Source organism: Neopsephotus bourkii, unplaced genomic scaffold (assembly GCF_033783945.1).
Source record: "Neopsephotus bourkii isolate Nb327-2 ecotype Australia unplaced genomic scaffold, CSIRO-AGI_Nbou_v1 NB_1287, whole genome shotgun sequence".
NCBI classification, from domain to species: domain Eukaryota; kingdom Metazoa; phylum Chordata; class Aves; order Psittaciformes; family Psittacidae; genus Neopsephotus; species Neopsephotus bourkii.
In genome coordinates, this window is record NW_026901771.1 from 2385370 (window position 1) to 2407125 (window position 21756).

General features: G+C 38.2%; 1 protein-coding gene across 6 annotated transcripts in view; it reads right to left on the reverse strand.

Moving 5' to 3' along the window:
* Positions 1 to 21756, reverse strand: part of STXBP5L (syntaxin binding protein 5L) — a 189253-nt gene that overhangs the window by 61746 nt on the left and 105751 nt on the right. For all 6 annotated transcript variants that reach the window (XM_061365408.1, XM_061365407.1, XM_061365409.1 and 3 more), the window contains exons 7-16: positions 19645 to 19728; positions 13081 to 13204; positions 11466 to 11544; positions 11131 to 11285; positions 9884 to 9956; positions 8432 to 8579; positions 6745 to 6812; positions 6035 to 6075; positions 4970 to 5187; positions 1723 to 1895 (exon numbers count right to left, since the gene is read on the reverse strand). In XM_061365408.1, coding sequence (XP_061221392.1) covers positions 1723 to 1895; positions 4970 to 5187; positions 6035 to 6075; positions 6745 to 6812; positions 8432 to 8579; positions 9884 to 9956; positions 11131 to 11285; positions 11466 to 11544; positions 13081 to 13204; positions 19645 to 19728 — 1163 coding nt within the window. The remainder of the gene's footprint in view (positions 1 to 1722; positions 1896 to 4969; positions 5188 to 6034; positions 6076 to 6744; positions 6813 to 8431; positions 8580 to 9883; positions 9957 to 11130; positions 11286 to 11465; positions 11545 to 13080; positions 13205 to 19644; positions 19729 to 21756) is intronic.

A 21756-nucleotide genomic window follows, 5' to 3' on the forward strand; every position in this document is an offset into this window, starting at 1 on the left:
CTGTTTCATTACAGATCTTCTGCCCCCAAGGTAAACAATTCCTCTTCTCCCCAGACAAAATCAACTAAGAATCCCTTAAAGGAAAAATCACAGCCACTGAAAGAATCAATTGCATTCTTGCTGATTTCAATGCCATAAATGGATTTCTCATTGGGATTTTTTTAATAACTTCTCTTTGCTTTTTGAAATGATTTTCATGGTTTACATTAGGATTAAACTGAGGTCTGTGGTTCAACTGCCTGACTGAATGAGGGGGAAACATAAACAGGATGCCAAAAAGTATTGTTAATTTTACAGGAACAGGGTCACGTTATTACTTTTCAATGCTAATGCTGTTTTCAGGAGCTCAACAGCCCAAAGTATCTGCAAAGTCAGGCGATGTTCATTTAAACTGCCTTTGAAATAACTGAGGCATTTAAAATATTTAATAATAATTAGACTGAAATAATAATAAATTCATTAAAATGAGAGCAATTGTTATCAGCAATGCACTATAATTGCTGCAAAATTATAGTTTATGGATTTCTGTACAGAATTCTGGTTTGAGTCTATTCAAACCTATAATTTATCTGCCTTATTAGCAAGAATATATCAATCTACTCCAAATGTACTTTAGCAGACAACAATTTGCTTCTTTCTAAACTCGTGAGATCCACTAGCAGCACTGTGTACAATTCTGGTGTCCTCAGCATAAGAAGGACATGGAGTTGTTGGAGCAAGTCCAGAGGCCATGACAATGATCAGGGGCTGAAGCATCTTCCATATGATGGCAGGCTGAGAACACTGGGGCTGTTCAGCCTGGAGAAGAGAAGCTGCGTGGAGACCTTATAGCAGCTTCCTCTGTCTGAAGAGGGCCTAGGATGCTGGAGAGGGACTCTTCATCAGGAACTGTAGCGATAGGATAAGGGGTGATGGGTTCAAACTAAAACAGGGGAAGTTCAGGTTAGATATAACAAAGAAGTTCTTTACTGTGAGGGTGCTGAGGCGCTGGCACAGGCTGCCCAGGGAAATGGTAAATGCTCCACCCCTGTCAGTGTTCAAAGCCAGGCTGGACAGCCTTGGGCAACTTGGTCTAGTGTGAGGCACCCCTGCCCATGGCAAAGTGTTGGAACTGGAGGATCTTGAGGTTCTTTCCAACCTAAAGTATTCTGTGATTCTATGCTTCTATGAAACATTAAACATACATGTACACTTCTACACAGTGCATCTTTTTCAGAATTGTATAATTTATAGATTTTTTCATGTCTATGAACAAAGTTTCTATCCCTTACCTACCATAAAATGCATATACTTACTTCACAAAGAAAGATTTTAGTGTTATGCTGAGTAGCCAAGGATAGGAAGCTTTGCATGTGTCAGCTTTATGGAAATCTCTTTGTAACCTCCAAAAAAAGGTTGCTCAGAAATGTGTCAACGTGTGCTGCAGTGCTTTCATTCCATTCCAAATCACAAGTATGAGGTGAAGATTTACTCCTAGATAATACTGGAAAATTACAGCCAAGCCTTTACTGTAGCAGTTTATCTTCACGGTTACTTCTGGCCTTTCAAAATCCCTTGTTGATTATTGCCTCAATCATTTTGTTTGTTCCATATTCTGATCTCTTCTCATTTTGTGTTGCATACATACGATTCATCATTTGCTTGATAGTTGATGGATTGTTAATACAACAGATAGGAATGCTTTTTAGAAAGATAAATCTTTGAACAACAGCACAGACTTACCTAAGACATGGGATGCTATCCTTCATCGTTCCTTCACATGTGACAGTGTTGGTACTGCCTGAAAGGCTCTTTAAAGAAGGAAGCTGGGAGGAGGCATCTGGAAATGAAGGAATCATTTCTGGTTCAGGAGTAATGATATCTTCTACTTCAGACTGAAGTCGTACCTCTAATGACTGAAATAAAGAAAAAGCTCAGTTACAATTTAATAGAGAAAACTGCTGAAAGTTCAGTTACATTCAAATAAATATCAGCCAGCTTTTGTTAAAAAAATAATATACACTCCCCCCATTTATCATTATCATTTGCAAGTGAAGAACTGTCAGCATCAGAGAGGAAGCAGTCATCTACCCTATACTGATGGAGAAATTTTGTGCTGATTTCTTCCAATGATGGCTGTGATGCAAGCCTTTTGCTGTATGTGAAAGGCAAGAATACAGCTTTCCAGAACTTATTATGAAAAGAGAAGTTGATCATTCCTACACACACACTCCCTCTCCCAGTAATATTTTAGCATAAGAAGGCACCATTCAGGAAAACTTTCTGCCTATTGTCTGTTGTCTTTTTCCTAAGCACCTAACTCTGCCTCTTGATTGCTTGTATAACAAGGTCTCTGCAAGACAGGGTTTAGCCAGCGTTCAGGAGTCTGACAGTGTGGGTAGTACTGATGAATGAACATTTGTCCATGGGTAGGGGTCAGGAAATCAGTGGTAAGAACACCAAGAGTTCAACTCTTCAGAGGACAATTCCTCAGACTGAACATGAGTTTGGCAGAAAGTGAAGTTCAAACCAGTTCCCCTTTTGCTTTCCTTCTGGGCTCTCTAGAGACAAGGAGACCAGCCCGGCTGAAACACCTTTTCATTCTTTGCACTAGTTCAGGAAACCTTAACAGAAGGACTCCAAAACACAAAGGAAACAGGACAGGGAGCTCAAATCCATAGAAGTAACCACCTCAAGTAATCACAGTAAATACTGGGCAATTCTACCTCATGAATTGCCCAAGGAGATCCCCATTTTGCAAAGAATAAAAAACAAGGTACAGTCCTCAAAGAAGGTCTTGGGATTGTGAGTTGAACAGTGATTTCAGCGCTGGCACCCTGAAGTGATCAGAAGCAATAGCAGATATAGATACTGCAAACTCCATCTTAGTGATCTCTCACTGAGTAACTGTCAGTAACAGAATAGAGCTTAAGAAAATACCTACTTTCAATGAGAATCAGGAGATAAAGATCAGTTCTGAAAACTCCCCTATTTCGCAACCACCATGTTGAAACACAGAAGATTTCAGAAGAAGTTATTCTGCTCAACCATGGCAATGACTCTAAGGTTGGATATAAAGCAGAACTGGTCTCATGCACATTACTTGCCTCCAAAATCTGATAGGGAATGATGCAAATAATATCTCTATAGAGGAAATCCCAGCACAGCCTATGCTTCTAAGGCATAGCAGCAGACTTCCTGCTACATGCAGAAACCTTTGCATAGCCTCCATGCTTCTCATTTACCACAGCAGTAACATTACAAGACTGACATCCAAACCGACACGGAGTCCTTAAAATGCTGGGATTCATAGATTGAATTCAAGGTGACTTTGGGCTGCCTGCTAAAGAAGGAAGTACACTAAGTGCTAGAACCTGGGCTTGCCTCAGGCAGCAAAGAAGTCCTTGAGACTGATAACTCAGACTCAGTGTAGACAAAGCCAGACAGCCTAAATTCAGGTACATATTCAAACAAAGCCTCCCATACTTTTTCTTGACATATTCCCCCCCCCCCCCCCAGTAGTGAAGATTTGAATGCCTGCAGGAAAAATGTGGGGACAAAAGGAGATAACACCTATCTCAGGGATCCAGGAGCACTCAGTGACTATGATCAGATATTAAAGCAACTCTTCAGAGAACAATTCCTCATATAAATGCTTCTTAATTACAGCTGAAACCTGAGAAACTGTTAAATGTGCACATATTAACACTTCAGAAAACACCGGTTCTGATGCAATTCAGCCACAAAAGACAGCAAAATAAAGAAATTAAATTATAGGTAATAAAAGGTAAGGTGCATTTGCTATGGAACAATGTAAGAATACTGAAATGTAGTAATTTTAGCAGCATTATACATGAGCTGGTCAGTGATATTACTGTTCATTAGTTTTAAAACTTCCTTGAAAGGATACATTCAGCTAGCTTCATAATTGCCTCGGAGGGGAAAAATAAGAGGAGAACAATGGAACAGCTACAGGTAATGAATTTCTTTACCAGATGGCACATGGCTACAGGCCAAAAGTGACAGACTTTCTGAAGTACATTAGAATACTATGAAATGGAAAGGAACTGTAGTCAGGGAAGGTGGGAAATGAAAGCAACATTTTGGGTCAACTTCTGGGGTTTGTTGAGATCTGGCAGACACAAAAAGATACTTTCTGGCAAGAGAGTGTCTGGAGCTGCAAACCATTCTCCAGAATCAGAGAATGGCAAGCTTGAAGTAGAGGCAGTCATGTTTAGTTTGGCTTTGCCTTTAGACTGGTCTCCCATAAAGACTAAAACTTAAGTCTCCTCTTAGACTTAAGAACGAATGTTTTGCGCTATAAATCCTGTTCAGCCACGCTGTTAGCAGTGGTTGTGGCTCCTGTGCAAAAAACCAAGGTTTAGACCAAAGTCAGACTTGCTGTACAACAGTAAGTTGAAGGTGACTGCAGAGCAGTTGAGAGAATGTGAACTGTATGATTCTACCTGAAATAAGGGGACTGCTTAAGATGTGCAGACTGAAAGGAGTATTTGAGCAGGATAAAGCAACAGAAAACCAGGGATGATTTTCAGTTCCCCTGTAGTATAAACACTATGCACATAATACATGATTTCATAGATGAAATACTGGAGTTAAAAAGACCATTATTACATACAATCATAATGTAATCTGATAAAAACATACAGCAGCCAGTATTTTTAGAGCAGTAAAGTACAACAGACATTTACTGTGTCATAAAGTCTTAAAAGCAAATTATGTCTGAAATCTGTACTGTATGATACTATTAAAGCAAAAAAGCAGAGAGTTGGCTCCCAAAAACTCAGATTTTTGTCACTAGCTTAAGTAGGATCACAATTTCACTCAGAAGGTTTAAAATGGAATGTTCCTCAACCTATATTTAAGCAGCTTAACGTTAATTTTATTCAGGTATATGATCACAGACACAGCCAGGCAATTTGCTTTAGAAATGATGTTCTTTTATAAGAGAGTAAAATTCTGAAGGACTTACTGCAATTTCAGTATTTACTTCATGTTTGCTGAACCTGTAAACAACCACATAGGCAGAAACTCCTGCCACACAGAAAATTCGGCTTTCAGGACACCAGTACATCATCTGAACAGCAAATGGGTCTTCTTCCACAATCTCAGCCGTTGCTTTTCCTTCTCCCACTTTCTGTTTTTCAAAGACCTTTGATGTTTTTAATTTGTACAACATCTGTAGAGTAACTGGAATATATTAAAACATAAAAAATACTGACTAACATGAAACAAGTAAGCTACAAAATTCCTAGGTTCTCATTTCTGTTCAGTTCTGGCATAATAAAATGTCTTATGAAGACCTACAAGGAGAAGATGGGCATTGTACAATACAGATATTACTTTGGTGTGCAGTACTGGTAGGATGTGTATTTGATAGTTCAAAATGGGTATTTGTCTCTGAAATACTTAGTACTTTCTGGGACAGGATGTCAACAGTGTATGTTACCCATTATGTCCATAATTATTGGTCTTATATCAAAGCTATAGTGAGGCTCTGACAAAGCTGCTATTTTCCTAATGAGATGTGAAACTAAGATTTTGGTACAAAATAAAAACTATGTGGCACTTCAAAAGTAACCATTAGGGAAGCATTCTGATGGCCTGGACAACACAACAGACAGGAGCTCCTTCTGAGTTCTATAATGTTTTGAATATCCTGACTAATAAGTATAGTCTTTCTACTTGTATAAAAACCCTTAATATCTAGAAGCCTTTGCCAAGACTAGAACTTGAGTGCCTTGAAGTCTGGAGGTAAAGGAAGGATTATAAGTAACCCTATTTCTTATTACTGAGATTCCTCCCTGCTTTTTACTACTTTCACATTCATTTCTCAGTGGCATTATTTAATAACTGAGTAAGGTCAGAAAAGTGGGTTTTTCCCTAATTTAATAAAAATTTGCTTAATTTCACCTCATTATTCCTAATAGTATAATTCCCAGGTATTACTACTCCTACTGTTAAATATCATGTTTTATATATATACACATGTGTGTTATTTGTCAGCATTATATAGAAGTGAACTTTAGAAACTTACTGGCAGAAGCATCCCAAAACTTTACTGATCCATCTGCATGGCTTAAAGAAAAGATGAAAATTAAATGTGTTAAAACAAGAAGGAAACAGCATGCACCATAGTTGAATAACTTTTGTTTTAAAAGACTGCTCCTTGAAAATCCATCAGGCATTGTTCATGGGGCTTCTATTGCAATCTGAGCCTCTCTATGCCTTTTCACTATGGATTGTCTCTCCACTCACAAGGTGAAATTCATCCCAGTTCTCCACACCCTCACTAACGCCAGGGTATTAAAAAGAATTCCTAAACTGTCTCCAGATACAAAGTCCCCAGGAAGGCCAAAGGACAACAGCTATAGAAGAGCAGCTGCTCCCTTTTTCAAAGCTGTTCCTTACGCCCTTCAAGGCCAAAATACTCTCTTGCAAAGGATTCTCATTTCCAAAGACCCCACCTTCACAAGTATATAAACTTTCTGTCTAACCCTGGGGCCTCAAATGGCAATTCTTAATGGTAGCTCATCCCCAGAGACAAAGTTTATTTTCTACAGCAAATGGGATGTCTCAACACAATGTCTGTGACGACTCAACACAAGGAAAAAACTATGTACCTCAAATGAAAAGGCCAGGCTATGCATACTTTGTGAAGGGTCAACTCTTATCTATAGCTAACCCGCAATCAAAAGTTGTAGACACTAACATTTTAAAAGTAGCAATCCTCAGTTTCATTCTCACCCTGTAATAATGATTTCAGGATATGTCTGAGCTCCAAGATTCCATGCTCCACCACTGACAGGCCATTCCTGAGCAAACAACAAGAGTACAGATATCACAACTAATTCTGATCAATCTTCCTTGGTTAATTTTTAAACTCGGGAATAGACAACATCTTTCTCCAAAAAGCAATAGAACTCACAAAAGGCATTCAAGGCTTTTAAAACTTATTTATGTTTTTATATTTTCAATAAAGGCTTTTGAAACAATAACATTTTAATATTATCAGTTAAAGTTCTATGCTTTAGAAGTATTTCTGCAGAGCTAACACTCAAAACCCCAAAACAGGAACTACAGGAAGGAGTATCAAACAGTTCTGCTACTCTCTTCAGATGGCTTGACTCTTGGAGTTTCTATAGAACACCAGATAGACTGAGGATTTATTTTGAGGATGAAGATTACTGATGAAACTCGTCCAGAAACAAGTATCTGAGCATGATGCCATGAGATAGGAGACAAAGGAATGCAACTTTTACAAAACATATGAAATCAACATCTCCTCTCTGCCTTTTGTTTACTTGTGGGAAGAATTCCATTCTCTTCCTTGGTCTAGGCTGGTAGAGCGAAATGCTGGTCTGTGCCTAAAGCTTGATTTGTATGGACACCAGATAGAGGAGGTGGAGGATGACATGTGTGTAGAGTGGGGTGGGGGGAGGATGTGTGCAGAGTGTGAATAGGTGGAAAAATCCTGGGAGCACAAACTGGTTGTGTGGATACGCGGAGTGGATGCTTGTGGGTACAGAAATGGGTGGGTGGCAAATGAGAGGATACCTGCATTCAGAGGATAGACTTGTATGTGCACAAATAAAGCAAGGGGACAAGAAGGCATGCAATTGAATACAGGTAGGTGGTGAAAGTTTCAGAAACTATGTATATGAGGTAAGGATAGGAAAGCAGACAAATTCAAGTAAAGAGAGAAAAAGAAGTCTTTTCTGAAGTACTCTGCTGGATCAAGATCCAAAAAGTAGATAAAGCCCAGTTTCTCAGTTCAGAGAAAACAAGGCAGCTCCAAGGAGAATAATTCTGTTAGCATGAGCAGAAAACTGATGATGTCCGATTTGTTTACCCAATATACTTTCTAATTTATTTATTATGATGGATTAGTTCTAGTCCAAACATAAACCAGATTAAGGCTTGAAATTTATAAAATAATTGCATTTCCTTTTTATATTTCTGCAGCTTGTCCCATTTCTAAAAGCATTTTGTAAAGACTTTGGTAGCCCAGTAGAATAATTACGAATATCCCTATTTAATAAAACTCTTACAGACCTGCTGCCAATTCTCAACTTTCACTGAAGATTTTCTGCTGACTTCTTCCAGTTATAGTGTTTTCAGTTTTTTCTTTGATAGAGATAACTTATCCATATGTATTTGAATTGTACACTGATAGCTCTCCTTTAAGTCAATCTGGCATAACTCCAGCACCCTAACGATTAAGTCCTATGTAATGGTTATTAACAGTTGTGCTTAATAGATGATGTTTTTGAGGGATAAGTACCAGGCTATAAGCATGCTGCTAAGCTGCTTGTTGGACCAACTTGAAAGTAGTCATTAAAGAAGTAAAATGAAAATAATTTGGTAAAATGTTCCAAAAACATAGGTAGCACTTCCACTTGTTTCTCCTTATGGAAAGATTGGCTTTGCTTACCTTATTGCTGTATCCTTGCTTTTTATGTTTTGCTCCTACAGAATAGAGCACAGGAATCAAATCTGGAGGACAGTCCGCAAAATATTCTGTGCAGGTAACAGGTGACTCATGAATGTCAATAGGATATGGATTTTCAAAGATTGGAAAACTAGTTAAGGAAGACAATTTATTAGAAGCACTGTGACACACTGAGCCATAGAATAAAACATATTCTTATATTAAAGTGTGTAACAGAATCTAAGTAAAATCAGTACTAATAAAGCACATTTCCCCTTAACTATTAAAACGTGCATTGTTTTTTATGTCAATAATAATGTATAGTTACTCAAATAAAGATACAAAAATTTCATTAGTGTGACAAGAATTGTCTTGTAACATAAATACCCATTGATGTGAATAGAACTCCTTGTGTGAATGTACTAATTAGGAACTCATTTTTCCCAACATCTCAAAAATCTGATTTATACAGAACTGACACATTCTTTAGAAGCTTCAGGTCGATGCATATGATACATACTATGACCTAAGAACTACTTATAGAATCACAGATTTTACACTGAGCAGCTTAGCTCATTAAGTTGGTAGATTAATGATTCTACAGTAAACAATTGCAGTAACAGATGATCTCCTACTTTCATCAGTCTGGACAGTCTGATAAGAAGGGAGGCCTCGCTTCTGGCATATCACACAATGTTATTCACAATTCAAAAATGTATGACATTTGGTTCTGATTTCAGTTCCATCCATTTTGTATGCTAGGATTATATGAAGTATTCTTGAAAGCGAGATCAGAATATGAGTCACTTAAAATGTTCCAAGACATTAAGGGCAAAATCTGTTCCTAGTCACACCACTGTGAATGTGGATGTACACTACTGGTAGTGTTGGAGGTAGAACAAAATAAATAAGCATCAGATTCTGCATTACACGATGTATAGTTTCTTTTTGATATGAATACTGATTCTGATGTGAAAGAACTAGTTGCCATTTAAACCACTAACTAGATCATGAAATAATCCTGTAGATTCACTATAAATCAATGCCATTTTTTATTAAGATACTGAAATAAATACTTCAGTGGTAGTCTCTGTGAAGCCCAATGAAGTTAGGCGTGCATATAAGTAGTAATTGTATCTGATTTCCAAAACACACATTCATGTCATAATTCAGCATGTGACCAAATGTTACTTAACTTCACTGTTGAGTGAAGGTTTGAGGGTTATGTTAAAAGGACAGTACATTCAAATTTATTCCCCAAATTAAGAACAAATATTGTTTGTTGATTAGCTGACCTTGGCTCTTAAGATGGAGGTAAACATACAGAGTGAATTATTACCAGGAGTGAATGATCTTGGACAGTAAATGACATTGCATGATAATATTTGGATTTTTATTACAATTTCTTGGACAGTTAAGATACACAAGTAACTTCAGATAATAATTTATACTTACTTGCTTTGTGTCAGGTCAACAACAATGAGGTCTTTTTCCAAAAGCACAACTACAGCATAGGGTTCTTGAAATTCTGTAAGTAAGGAATCAAACATAAAGACATGGAGTTCTCCTATGTATTAGTAATTTTAAGCAAGTAAGTCATATTTAGGTTCTCTAAACATTCACAGTGTATTAAGCAAAAGTTTTAAGGTACAAACCCTAGACATATCCACAAACTAGACATACCTGCAAAGTAGGGCCAGACAGGAACTGGGAAATGACTTTTGGCTAGTACTGCTGATCAACATATGCAACAGAAACAGAATCAGCATATTCTAACATGCCAGCATGATGGTATGTTGAAAGTAAAGAAATAGAATATGAGTAAGTTGTGTGTATCACTGCATTGCTGAATCCAATTATTATAGAGAAAATGTATTTTTGCTGTCCAGTAGTAACACTTCTAACTGTTCTTCAAAACCAGCTGGTCCAGTCCACTTGATGATAGACCATGCCTTCACTTCTAAAGCAATTCCAAAGGAATCCTGTAAGTCTGCTGTGTTCAATTCAGGTACTGATACGTTCCTTCCTCCCATACACTCTTAAGTAGATTATATTGTTTGTTTATTTAATGCCTTTTTTCATTTATCAAAAATAAACAATTAAAATGACAAATGAATGCATCCCTTGGTACATAGGGCGTGTTAGTTTACAGAGGAGAAAAGTGATTTTAAAAAGTATGCAAAATTATGACTCCTCCTTTGTGGCCTCTTTATACAAGGCTATGAATAACACAGGTTAATCCCCCATTTTTAAATATTAGTGTATAAGCAGAGGAAGGGGCTACAAAATCTTAGTAGTGTCACTTTATTTGACACATTTTAGCAGTTTAATTCAGGCTGAAGTGCAAGAACTTTTTTTGCAGATAAGTGATACTTTAATGTTCTATAATGTAGCAATCTGTAGATTTTAAGCCTCATGGAAAACGTCAGAAATATAAGCACATATTTGATTAATAGCAATATTTCCTCACACTAGCCCATGTGTTTCAAGCTTATATCTGGAGATACATGCATGCTTTATTGCCCACTCATTACTTGCTTCCTATATTGAGAATGCAAACAGGTTCCAGTTACTTTCAGTGCTGTGGTTTTCTTGAGGTGGAGACAACTGTGAGAATGGAAGTCCCTGGAATGGAATTAAGGTATGAGAGAAGATCACTTCATTTATATTCTCCATAACAGCATTCTGCTTAATAAACTCACCATTTGGATATGGGGTTTCACAAAGAGTTAAAAAATCAACTATAGGATGATCCATTTCAAGAACTGTAATTGCTTTCCCATGCATGATTGTTAAACTTGGTCTTCGACACGCCTTATCATATGACAATCCACCAGAAAATATCACAAATGGTTCACTGTATTAAAAAAATGAACATAATTAGTATAAGTTTACATAATAACATGCAAATTTACATTACAGGTTTAATGCCTTTAAACAATAATAAATTTATTTGTGAAAAGAAAGTGTGAAAGATTCTAAAAGGACTTTAATTTAGGAATGTAACACGGAGTTAATTACAGAAAGAAAACCATACCTGTTTTTACAGGTCTTGTACTCTACTTTCAGAATTGGTTTACAAGATTCAGGTTTTTTTCCATCTCTTTGAATTTTTCCTGAGGCAAGAAAGAAGATGAAAACTGCATTAAAACATCACGATAACAGGACTATCAAACTAAAACATATGCATTGAAGCAGCTGTATAAACAGGAAGAAAATGAACTTCAAAGCCACAGAAGATAATGGGCACTAGCTCCTACTTCCATAAAATATGCATTTGTCTAAGTTAATTATATTTGTTGTGACTTTTCTGTTTTTACTGCCACAGACCATACTTCAGAGACATCTAAACCCCATGCAGATTACCGAGGATGACACTGAAGTAATAATTAATGAATTACACCAAATGCACATGTTTTTTTCTGAGCACATTATGAGCATAAACACCTTAATATTTTTTTTCTTAAGCCACTCTTGGATTGAAACAATTCCTTTTGTTGAGGAAATGTTACATTCTTTGGAGTGTAACTCGTTGAGTGATACGTACAATTGAAATTCATGGGTTCTTTGTTAATTCTGGCTCAGTACTTCTCGTCAAGGGAAAAGTCATTTGTAAACCAAAAACCCAACAATCTAGTTTGGTTTTTGTTTGTTTGCTTGTTTAGCTTGAAAAGCCTGTACTTGCCTTCAACAACAACCTGACTGAAGGATAAAGCATAGATGGAGCCAGACTGTTCCCAGAGGTGCACAGTGACATGACAGGAGGCAAAGGACTCAAGTTGTGAACTGGGAAATTCTCCTTTGATGTTAGCATTTGTACCATGAGAGTCATTAAATGGTAGAAGATGTTTCCCAGAGACAATTTGTCATTAGAAGTCTTCAAGTATCCAGCATCAACTGGACACTGCCCTGAGCTAATGGATCTAATCAGGCCTGTTTTGAGCTGGGGGACCTCTGAGAGATCCCTTCTGACATAAAGTACAATTCTACAGCTAAAAAAGATAAAAGGAATTAGCAATTCAAGAAAATGCTAACACTTTCCTGGGCTACATAGATCTTGCTTTCTCTTTCTTCCTTTCTCTCCCCTAGTCTGGCTTCTTGGTAATGTACTCATTTGCAATAGATTCAATACCTTTTTACCTCATTTATAGGAAGCACTGATATATAAAATCCCAGCCATAAAAGACACAGGCATTTCTAAATACAACTCCTTTAAATTCTTCTTTGCAATGACTTGGGAAGCCTTGTACCATCTCTACAGCAAGCCACACAGTGCCCGGTACAAAATGTATTGATACTCGTGAAAATTGCACATACAAGTATGTAAGTACAAAATATAAAAGAAAGGAATGTGACAATCCCATAGCCCAGCAAACCCCAAAGACCAGCAGTAGGCTCTTAAGATGAACTGGATAAAAGAAGACTTTCGAGCAATATTATCCAGTAAGAGGTATTTATGATACCATTTAAAACAAAGTTTGATCAAAACTGTTCTCTGATTTTTATATTTTGAAGCTGCTTTGCAAATTAAAATACTTATGCAAGAAGCAACTCTGGATGCAATAAAAAAATGAAATAAACACAGTTATTAGCAAACAGCATGGGGAATATTGTATTGTTTCTTAGCTATACGTTTTAACTATCAAAATTACCATGTGGAATCGTGGTCTGGAATGGTCTGTTAGGACTTTTCAGATTCCATAGGGTCAAGCTGCCATCAGAGTGACTGCACATGAACTGTTTTCCTTCATGATGCCAAGCAACAGAATGAATAGCCTACAGAAATGAAAGAAGAACTTGAAACTGAAATGAAATACAGTGTTTACACTAATGGTATTTTCACGTATGACTTTGGATTATATTAATCTAATGGTATATCAACACTCGGGCAGGTCTTGTTTGTCTGAAGTCCAGTACTAGTGTGTTTTAGTAACCAGTGGCTGTAACCACCTGCTAGTCAAATAAAACAATTCATTATAAATGCTGACATAACACAAGAATGGAAGAAAGCCGATACTGAATCAGACCAAACTTGAAGGAACAGGCTGTTAAGGTAAAACTATAAGAACAAGGGACATACACTGCAGTCGTAGTATGTCTGATCTCATTTCAGGTGGCAAACATACAGGAAACTCTGTGCAACAAGTTTCACAGGTAACATGCAACACCTGCAGTCTTCCCCAGATGACTGTAGAAACAGTACTCTGGTCTTGAATATTCCCCCCCCTTCTCCCCCATAAGTTTCAGAGCAGAAACACAGAAATCTAGGATGTTGAATATAAACCCAAAACCACTAGAGAGACCAGGATTGTTTAATTCGTATAGGAAATTACCAAAACAATGATGCAAGATACTTCTGGAACAGACAGTGCTTCAGAAAAGAGGGATATCACACTCCAATGTACTCAATGCAAGTACCACATGCTGAATGTTATCTATGCCAAAAAGCAACACTTCAAAAATTCATTTTGTGCATAATTAGTGGAAATGACTGGAAATATCCATAATTACATCAGACTAGCTGAAAGGATAATGGTGCAAGTCCTTCCTTTTCACTGGTTTGTGCTGGAAGCTAACAAAACAAGGGCATGTGGTGACAGAAATGTAAAGCCCTCTTCTGTCAAAACAAAGTATTGGTTCATTGCATACCACAGTTTCTCACACACTCCCCTCAGAAGCACAAACTGACAGGATTTTCCCTTGAATCCATTTCCCTTCCAGAGATGTGAGCTGCCAAATAGCAAACCCCATAATATATTTGTATGTAAATGTAAATAAGAGACCTATTTTTGAATGCAGTTTAATAAATTTCCATTTTTTTTGCAAGCCAGTAAACGCTAAGGCCTTGCATGCACTTACAGTTGCATCTGGGCATTTACCTGATTTATTCTAATCACTTTAAAATCATGCCTGGGTATTCATAAGTCAGCACTGGAGATGTTCGTATCAATTTTGCTTAAGCTGACAAGAAATAAACCTAAGTGCTCCTGCTCACTATTCAGAACTCCCTGTTGATCTTCCCTTTTAATCAGTATATTGATTGTTATGGTTGGTAACAACTTATGGTCTGGAGGGAATATCAGAATACATCAATGAAGAAGCCGAGACCCTTTACCAATACTTTGCTCATCTGCTGAGGCTGGACAGCACAAATGGGCCTTTGCATTAAGATGACCCAGATGTTTTAATGGAAATCTGACATCCCTTGTATATGAATGCTTTGCTAATGCACTAGGAAGCTAGTCATGCCAATAAAAACTCAACAAACAGAGCTGAGCAAATACTCTAAATATTTATCTTTGAGTGACATAATGGGTGTCACTCAAACTTCTACCTTCCAAAGGGTATTCGACACACAGTTCCTCTTACGGACCCAGAAGATGTCAAACTATAACTGAAGCAACAAAAGACAATGCAGAAAGATGCTTCATACAGGGCCCATTGCCCCCAGGTAGTACAAACCTTAGATCTGTGGGGCGCGCTGCTTCACTTACAGTATCTCCTCATACAAATTAATCCTGACATGAGCTTATTCATGCTTGCTCCCATACCAAATTTGAATCTGCTTTTGATGTGTTATCACACATAGAAACATTTCACATGGTTGCAGTCGCTAACTGTGTCTGAGCAGGAGCTAGTAACTAGTAGCTGAAAATTGTACCAAGCTGCTTGTTAAGCTGCCTCTCAGTTACTAGGTACCACCTGCCAGCATAAACCTCCTGCTGAGTGCAGCTGAGGTGGGATGCTCCTGTCACAGACAGTTGGCATAGCAGCAGCTCAACTCACCTGTTAGACTTTGCCCTGAAACAGGCAAGAAATACTTGGAATGGCTTTCGGAGGTCTCAGCTGGGAGTCACGACTAATACTGAAAGGTGGTTTTCTCTCTGCTAGAATGTGTCTAGCATTCTAATCCACTTCTTTAGCATACACACAGAAAAGGAGCAGTTATTTTCTTAGAACAGGAGTTCATCATGGTGGGTGACTCATGTGAATGTTCACACAGTGTATGCACATAAAGCATATCACTCCAGATTGGGTACATTTCTCCTTCTGCAATACCCACAGTGGTTGCACACATATTCCATCTTCTCTCATACTCAGCATGTACTAAAATTAATCACGCCCAACACCATTTCAGTTCCTTCCCAACCACAAACCTCCTCCACTGAAAAGAACTCATGGGAACTCTAAGACCATTTTTAACTATCTCTTGAAAAAGCACCATACTAATCTCATTCTATTGCTTGAATCTTAAGAACCCTTTATGTTAGCAGTACTCATTAGAGACTATTACAAGGCTACATCCGATTTGATACTTCCATAATAGCATAGTTCCTGATAAAGGTAGGGGGATTTCATTTGGCAAATATTAGAGTTTACAAACTCTGCAGCTTCATTTTGGAGATGTGTTCTAATGAAAGATGATGACTATGATCCAAGAAGCTCTGAATGTGCACTGACACAAGCTGTCAAACTTTTAAACAGTCTGTGTATAAAGACGGATGGTTTTATTTGGATCTGTCAACTATCAATAATAACTTGAGAATCCTTTAAGGATCTGCCTTGTTTATGTATTCTATTTTATACCAATTGACAGAAATAAACTTTTGAAGGAATTCAGAAAAGGGCTTGCAAGGAAAGCCTTTTACAGAGGGCAGTATAGAGAGCATCGATTGAACGGTTCTCGGTATCTCATACGTATCACCACTGAGAAAATGACCATCTTCATACAAAGAAATGAATTTGCAGCTGACATCTTGAAGAACAGACACAAGATTCCTTAGCAGCAGGTTCAAGCTCTGGGACCAGATGTCTCGCAAGTGAGAACAGTTTAGTCTCTAGAGAAGCTTTGACACGGTAGGGAAGAAAACACAAACTCCTTGTGTCAGGAACTGATGAACTGAGGCAGGCTCTAACTGGTATCAGTGGGGCTAAAAGAGAGACACGGCTACTTTTAGCTCCAGTGAGTAAACCACAAGTACCAGGGATAAGCTTTACAGGGCAGATACAGGCTTACAAGAACACCAAGCAAAAAAGTTGCAGATGATGCAACTTGTACAGCCTTTTTTATCCCTGGTGAGAAGCTCTCTCAAATGAAATGAGCAGACATATTTTATCTACAAAAGGTTCCTAGCCTTCAAGGCATGAAGTAAGGAGTGCAGCTGTAAAAGCTATAATTGCAAGTCTGTGAACAGGGGCAGAGGCTTCAGCTCCAACATTTATGAGCCATTAGGTTGTCTCAGTGAGCTGTTTATTCTAGAAGCAATGTGTCCATGACATTAATCTGAATGACAAGGATAACGAAAGGCATATTCCTGCAAATATTGGAAAGATCCTGTTAATACTGTACAAAACAACTCCCCTCTCTGTCATAAGATTACCCCTAATCTGAGGAGATGCCTCCAGTGTGTCTTGTACTCATGTATGCAAGCCTTAAGTGATGTGGAGCATCACACTAGTACGACAATGCCATGCAGCCTAGAAAGGATAGGCAGGATTTCACAGTGGTGATATCCTAGTGGACTGAGAACCATTGATGATCTTTTTGTTAGCCAGCTGCTCGAGTGTGCAAATAAAGGGGACCTATTCCATCTGAGCTGACTGTTCACTACTTCTAAGACCTCAATTAAAAAGCCAGCACTCAACACTGTGAAAAAATTCAATGGAAAATACCTTCTAACAATGTTTCTCAGTGAAAATGCAACAAAAGCATTTTCTTTGTGGCAGTGTGAAAATAAATTCATGAGATACAAAACTATTCCTTCTCTATAAGAACTGAATGTCAGAAGATCCCATCTTGAACTTAAAAAGGAAGAATATTTATATTTGTAGATAGACAGTAACCGGCCTCCTTTCCACTTCTGCATCAAAAAAATATCTGCTGTTAAGCTCTTGCTTCTGTGCTGCACAGTGACAGGTTCAACAGACCTAAATAACAACAGCAGACCTAAATAACAACAGAAGGCCTCCTTCTTAACAGCTGGTCTGGAGAAACTGAAGTCCAATGCTGTCAAGGGTAACAGAGGAGAAATCCAGTTAAGGCTTGATCCTGTGAAAGGATGAGTATTTGGATGGAGTCTTAAGGGTGCTGACATATAGTTTGAGTGACATTACCAAGCTGGTCAGTTATCTGAAGATTACAGAGAAGAACGAACTTGCCTCAGTGATGAGCACTGACAGTCCATCAAAGACAAGAAAATGAGCTGTTTCTCAAAGTAGACACCAAGTGCTAACGGAGAAGCCTGGTGCCACAGGCATCTCTGATACTAAGCAGAAGTATCTGCTCCACTGATAAGCCAGAAAAAGACAGTGCCATCGGACTATCCTTAAAGATGCCAGAAGAGAAAGTGGAGAGGTAAGAGGAGATTTCCAGTTCTTTCACTCTGAAATAGGGTGACCGCGTTAGTATTAAAACTGGTGCTAAAGAAAGCATAATGGCAATTAGATAAATGCAGCTGGATTAATTTTGCTCAGACCCAATTCACAGAGGCACTTTGATATTCAATGAAGGTACAAAACATTTACAGCAACTTATCTGAGACCTTACAGATACCCAGCAATTGCAACTTGTTAGCTCAGTGCCACAACAATGATACTGGAAGATCAGTCAGCTGTCATGAGGCACAGAGACCTTGCATCAGTCCAGATAGAATAAGGAAGGGGAGCAGAAACAATGTTTTCTGGACTGTGACCTTCAGTGACCAATGGCTTAGGTTTGAAACTCTGGGTTTGTCCACATACCGTGTGGCCCATGCCAAGCTAATTATTTGTGACTCTCGAAAGCCATGTAATCCAGGATTTAAAAAGGAACCCTTTTAGGGGCTCCCTAGAGGAACCTTAGCAGATCTGGAACATTACCAATCTGGAGCCTGAAAGTCTGGGATAAAGCACAGTGGCTAGTCACACAACCCTTTTAAAGACAAAATAAGAATCTTGCAACCATTTCAGTAGACCACAGCCATCACAAGTTGCACAAAGCGGAATAATGACACAGCAAATAACCACTGAGGAGGAAAGCACTGCTGATAAAAACACCCAAAAAATGTTCCTGAGGATGGCTCAAAAAAATGTGAAACAACTGAATTGTACAGAGAAATTTTCACTCCCCCTCTCCCCCCCAAACCAAATCAGTATTATGAAGATCCTGTTTTATGTAAGTCTCATTCTGATCACGAGAGAGGAAAATGAGTGAACAGATTCCACTCTGCAGGAGACCTATGAAATGAAAAAGTTGTCCTGCCTTAAATAATAGCACAGGTGCAATTTCACAAGTGGATGCGGAGGTGGACTGTCACTTAGAGGCAATTTACTGGGGATATCTTGAGGCTTAAGTGCTGGCCTGTTTAAACTCTGAATAACCCTATCCCTTAGAACATTTGCTAGGTGGATTGTGACCTTGAAGCTTATTGTATTTTTAATGGGTCTGTGAAAATGGGCCTGAAAGAGTGCAGGACTCAAATATGTTCCGATTACTTCTTAGAGTGAAAATAAATGTGTATACTTTGTACGTGCAATAAGGCACCAAGATGAAGACGGGAACTACAGGAAGCCAATTACTGCCTGGCTCACTTTAAAGAAAATGTCCTTTTCTAGGTTCAGCTGGAAACGTTCATTCACCTGTGCGTGAACTTCACAGAAGGGCTGGAAGAACAAAGCGTGTTTTTTCCCCAGGGTTAGTACTAAAATGGTAACAACTAAGTAGATATCTATTTCTGAAACAGCCTGTTTATTGACACAAGAACAGTGTCCATGATTGATAGAACCTGCTTACCAATGGCAAGAGACCACTGTCTGACAAAACTATCAGAATGCAATTTTGGAAACCTTTTATTCAGATCTTGAGTACTAGGCAATACCAACAGCCCTACAAAGTAATTTGCCTTTCACTGTAATTAATGTTCTAGTAAATTACTGATAATTATATAATTCCTAATGTAGCTATATCTCAGGTCAGCTCACTATTACACTGTCCAACAGATCTCCATACAGAAACTGATGAACTTGCCAGAATCAAGGGGAAGAGACTATGCCATAGAACACACAAGAGCTAACACATCAGAAGTAGAGATTTCAGGTTTTGATTTCTACCGGCAAAAGCACAGCACAAACAGTATTTCCAAAACAAGCAATGCCTTCAGATAAATATTCAATTGCTTGACACAACACACAAAAACCTGCTGAGTAACAGCTTTTCTGAATTAATGGAAATGGCTTACCTCATCATAATAAGCTCTTAAATCAGCTCTTTTAGATCGTAAGTCCCAGAATACTATAGTTCCATTTTCATAGCCTATCAACAGCTGGAGGAGGGAAACAAACACAGTTATAGTTTCTGATTCAAAAGGTATTAACAAATGCTGAAGAACTTCATGGGTTTAAGAGATTTTAAAGAAAACAAATAAGCACTATAAAAAGAAATGCCAAACTGATGTGCAGGATTGTAACTTGCTCTCTTCGTAACACCCTGCTTTCAAATTATGTTTCAATAGAAATTCTCATTACTGAGAAGTTAACTTCCCTGCAAGATTATGTGCCTGGGTAGTCTCCACAAGTGTATATTTACTAAGAAAGTAAGACCATAGCATGTTCCTGTCCGCTCTTACCTTCTTTGCCCCTGGTTAGAGGGAAAACTGCCATCGAAGGGATCATTTGAACAACTTCAAACCAGAGAGCCACCAGATTAAACTCTTATCCAGCTACTTACATTCCTTTGATTTCCGCTTTCTATTGCTTAAAAACATTCTTAATATCTCCCCTTGCAGCGAATAAACTGCTTGCTTTTTTAGAAACTGAAAAGAATTCAACTGGCATGCCAGTTTTTACTTCTTCTGGAACTGGGATGTTGCATCAGCATGCACACCTAAAAAATACTGGGGAAGAAGGTTTGTGAAAAGAGAAAGACAAGAAAAACAATGCCCAGGATAAGAAAAGGATGAGCACAATCCCTTCGCCTTGTCTCTGTTGAAAAGAACTGAATTCTTGATCTGACACGATATTCATCTCTCTTTATCTGAACACAATTAATTTCAGATCTTATGGAAGACATGACGTCTAGCCTACTTAGGTGTCCTGGAAATTGCTTCCCATAGAGCCTGTCATCCTAGGAATCTATCCGAACATGAAGACTGGGAATGGCCAAACTGGCAGACACATTCCTGCTATAGAATATTTCATACAACTGGCAGTGATAACTGCAGTTGTTCTTTATCCATAAACACATGAATCACAGAATGCGGGCAAGAATTTACAGTTTCTATATTAAGAATCTGAGCAGAAGAAAGACAAGACTATCTCTTAGTCTGTGAAACCTTCACAGCATCTTTGCCATCACCCATTTTAGCTTGCATAACTCATAAAAATGAAACTTGGCTGGACTGCTACAGAAAATATCACTGTTCCCAAGTTAAGTATAACTGATACATCAATACTGCTATAAAAGAGTCTGGGAATACTCTCAGCCCTACTAAATACGATTCTTTATATTGCCAGGTGAATATTCATTATGTGAAGATGCATTACCTAATTTGGGAATGATTTATAGTTACTATATTAATACCTGAACATGAAAAATACTTGATTACTTAAGAATTCTGCTCCTGAGACAAATTCAAACTGTCCTGGAGAAATTCCACAGTATTTATCATTTTTGCTCTGGATGGGTCCATATGGGATTCTAGAGCAGAGTAAATATGAAAAGACATCCTATTCAGCAAGCATGCAACTAACTGGATAGCACTTGTGTCAGGATGCCATATGGTAATCTGGGATAATAGATTGCCACTGAGAGTGAACAAGGAAGTGTCTGACTGTGAGAGCTTTCACTGTTAGTGCAGTGATCCTAAATGGAAGACTTATTTTATCCAGGAGCTAGTGATCCACATAGCAGTTAAACTGAGTAGGTGAGGCCTGTTCTGTGTTATGTTGTGCTGTACATATTCCTTGTCCACAGGATAAACTTAACTGGCTAATTCTAAGGAAGCCTGTAGGCAGCCCCTGCATAAGGGCAATTACAGTATTCTTGTGTCTTTGCCTTTATCTTAATATAAGGCAGTATGTCTCATGTGAACACCCTTTTTCTTGATAGTAGAAATGGATATTAAAAAAACCCATCTTTTATCTTTTGAGCTCTCCAAAGATCAAAATGCTGGCAAACTCCTCACACAGGGGACCAGCACAGTGTGTCGTGTCCTTATAAAAGGTTCATCCAATGCTACACAACTTGGGGTTTCCATCATCCTTTTTCTATAACTTCAAAAAACAGTATTTTAATCAATATGTTACAGTATCTGATTGCCTTCCTTACTGCCACCATAATGGACACTTGCACT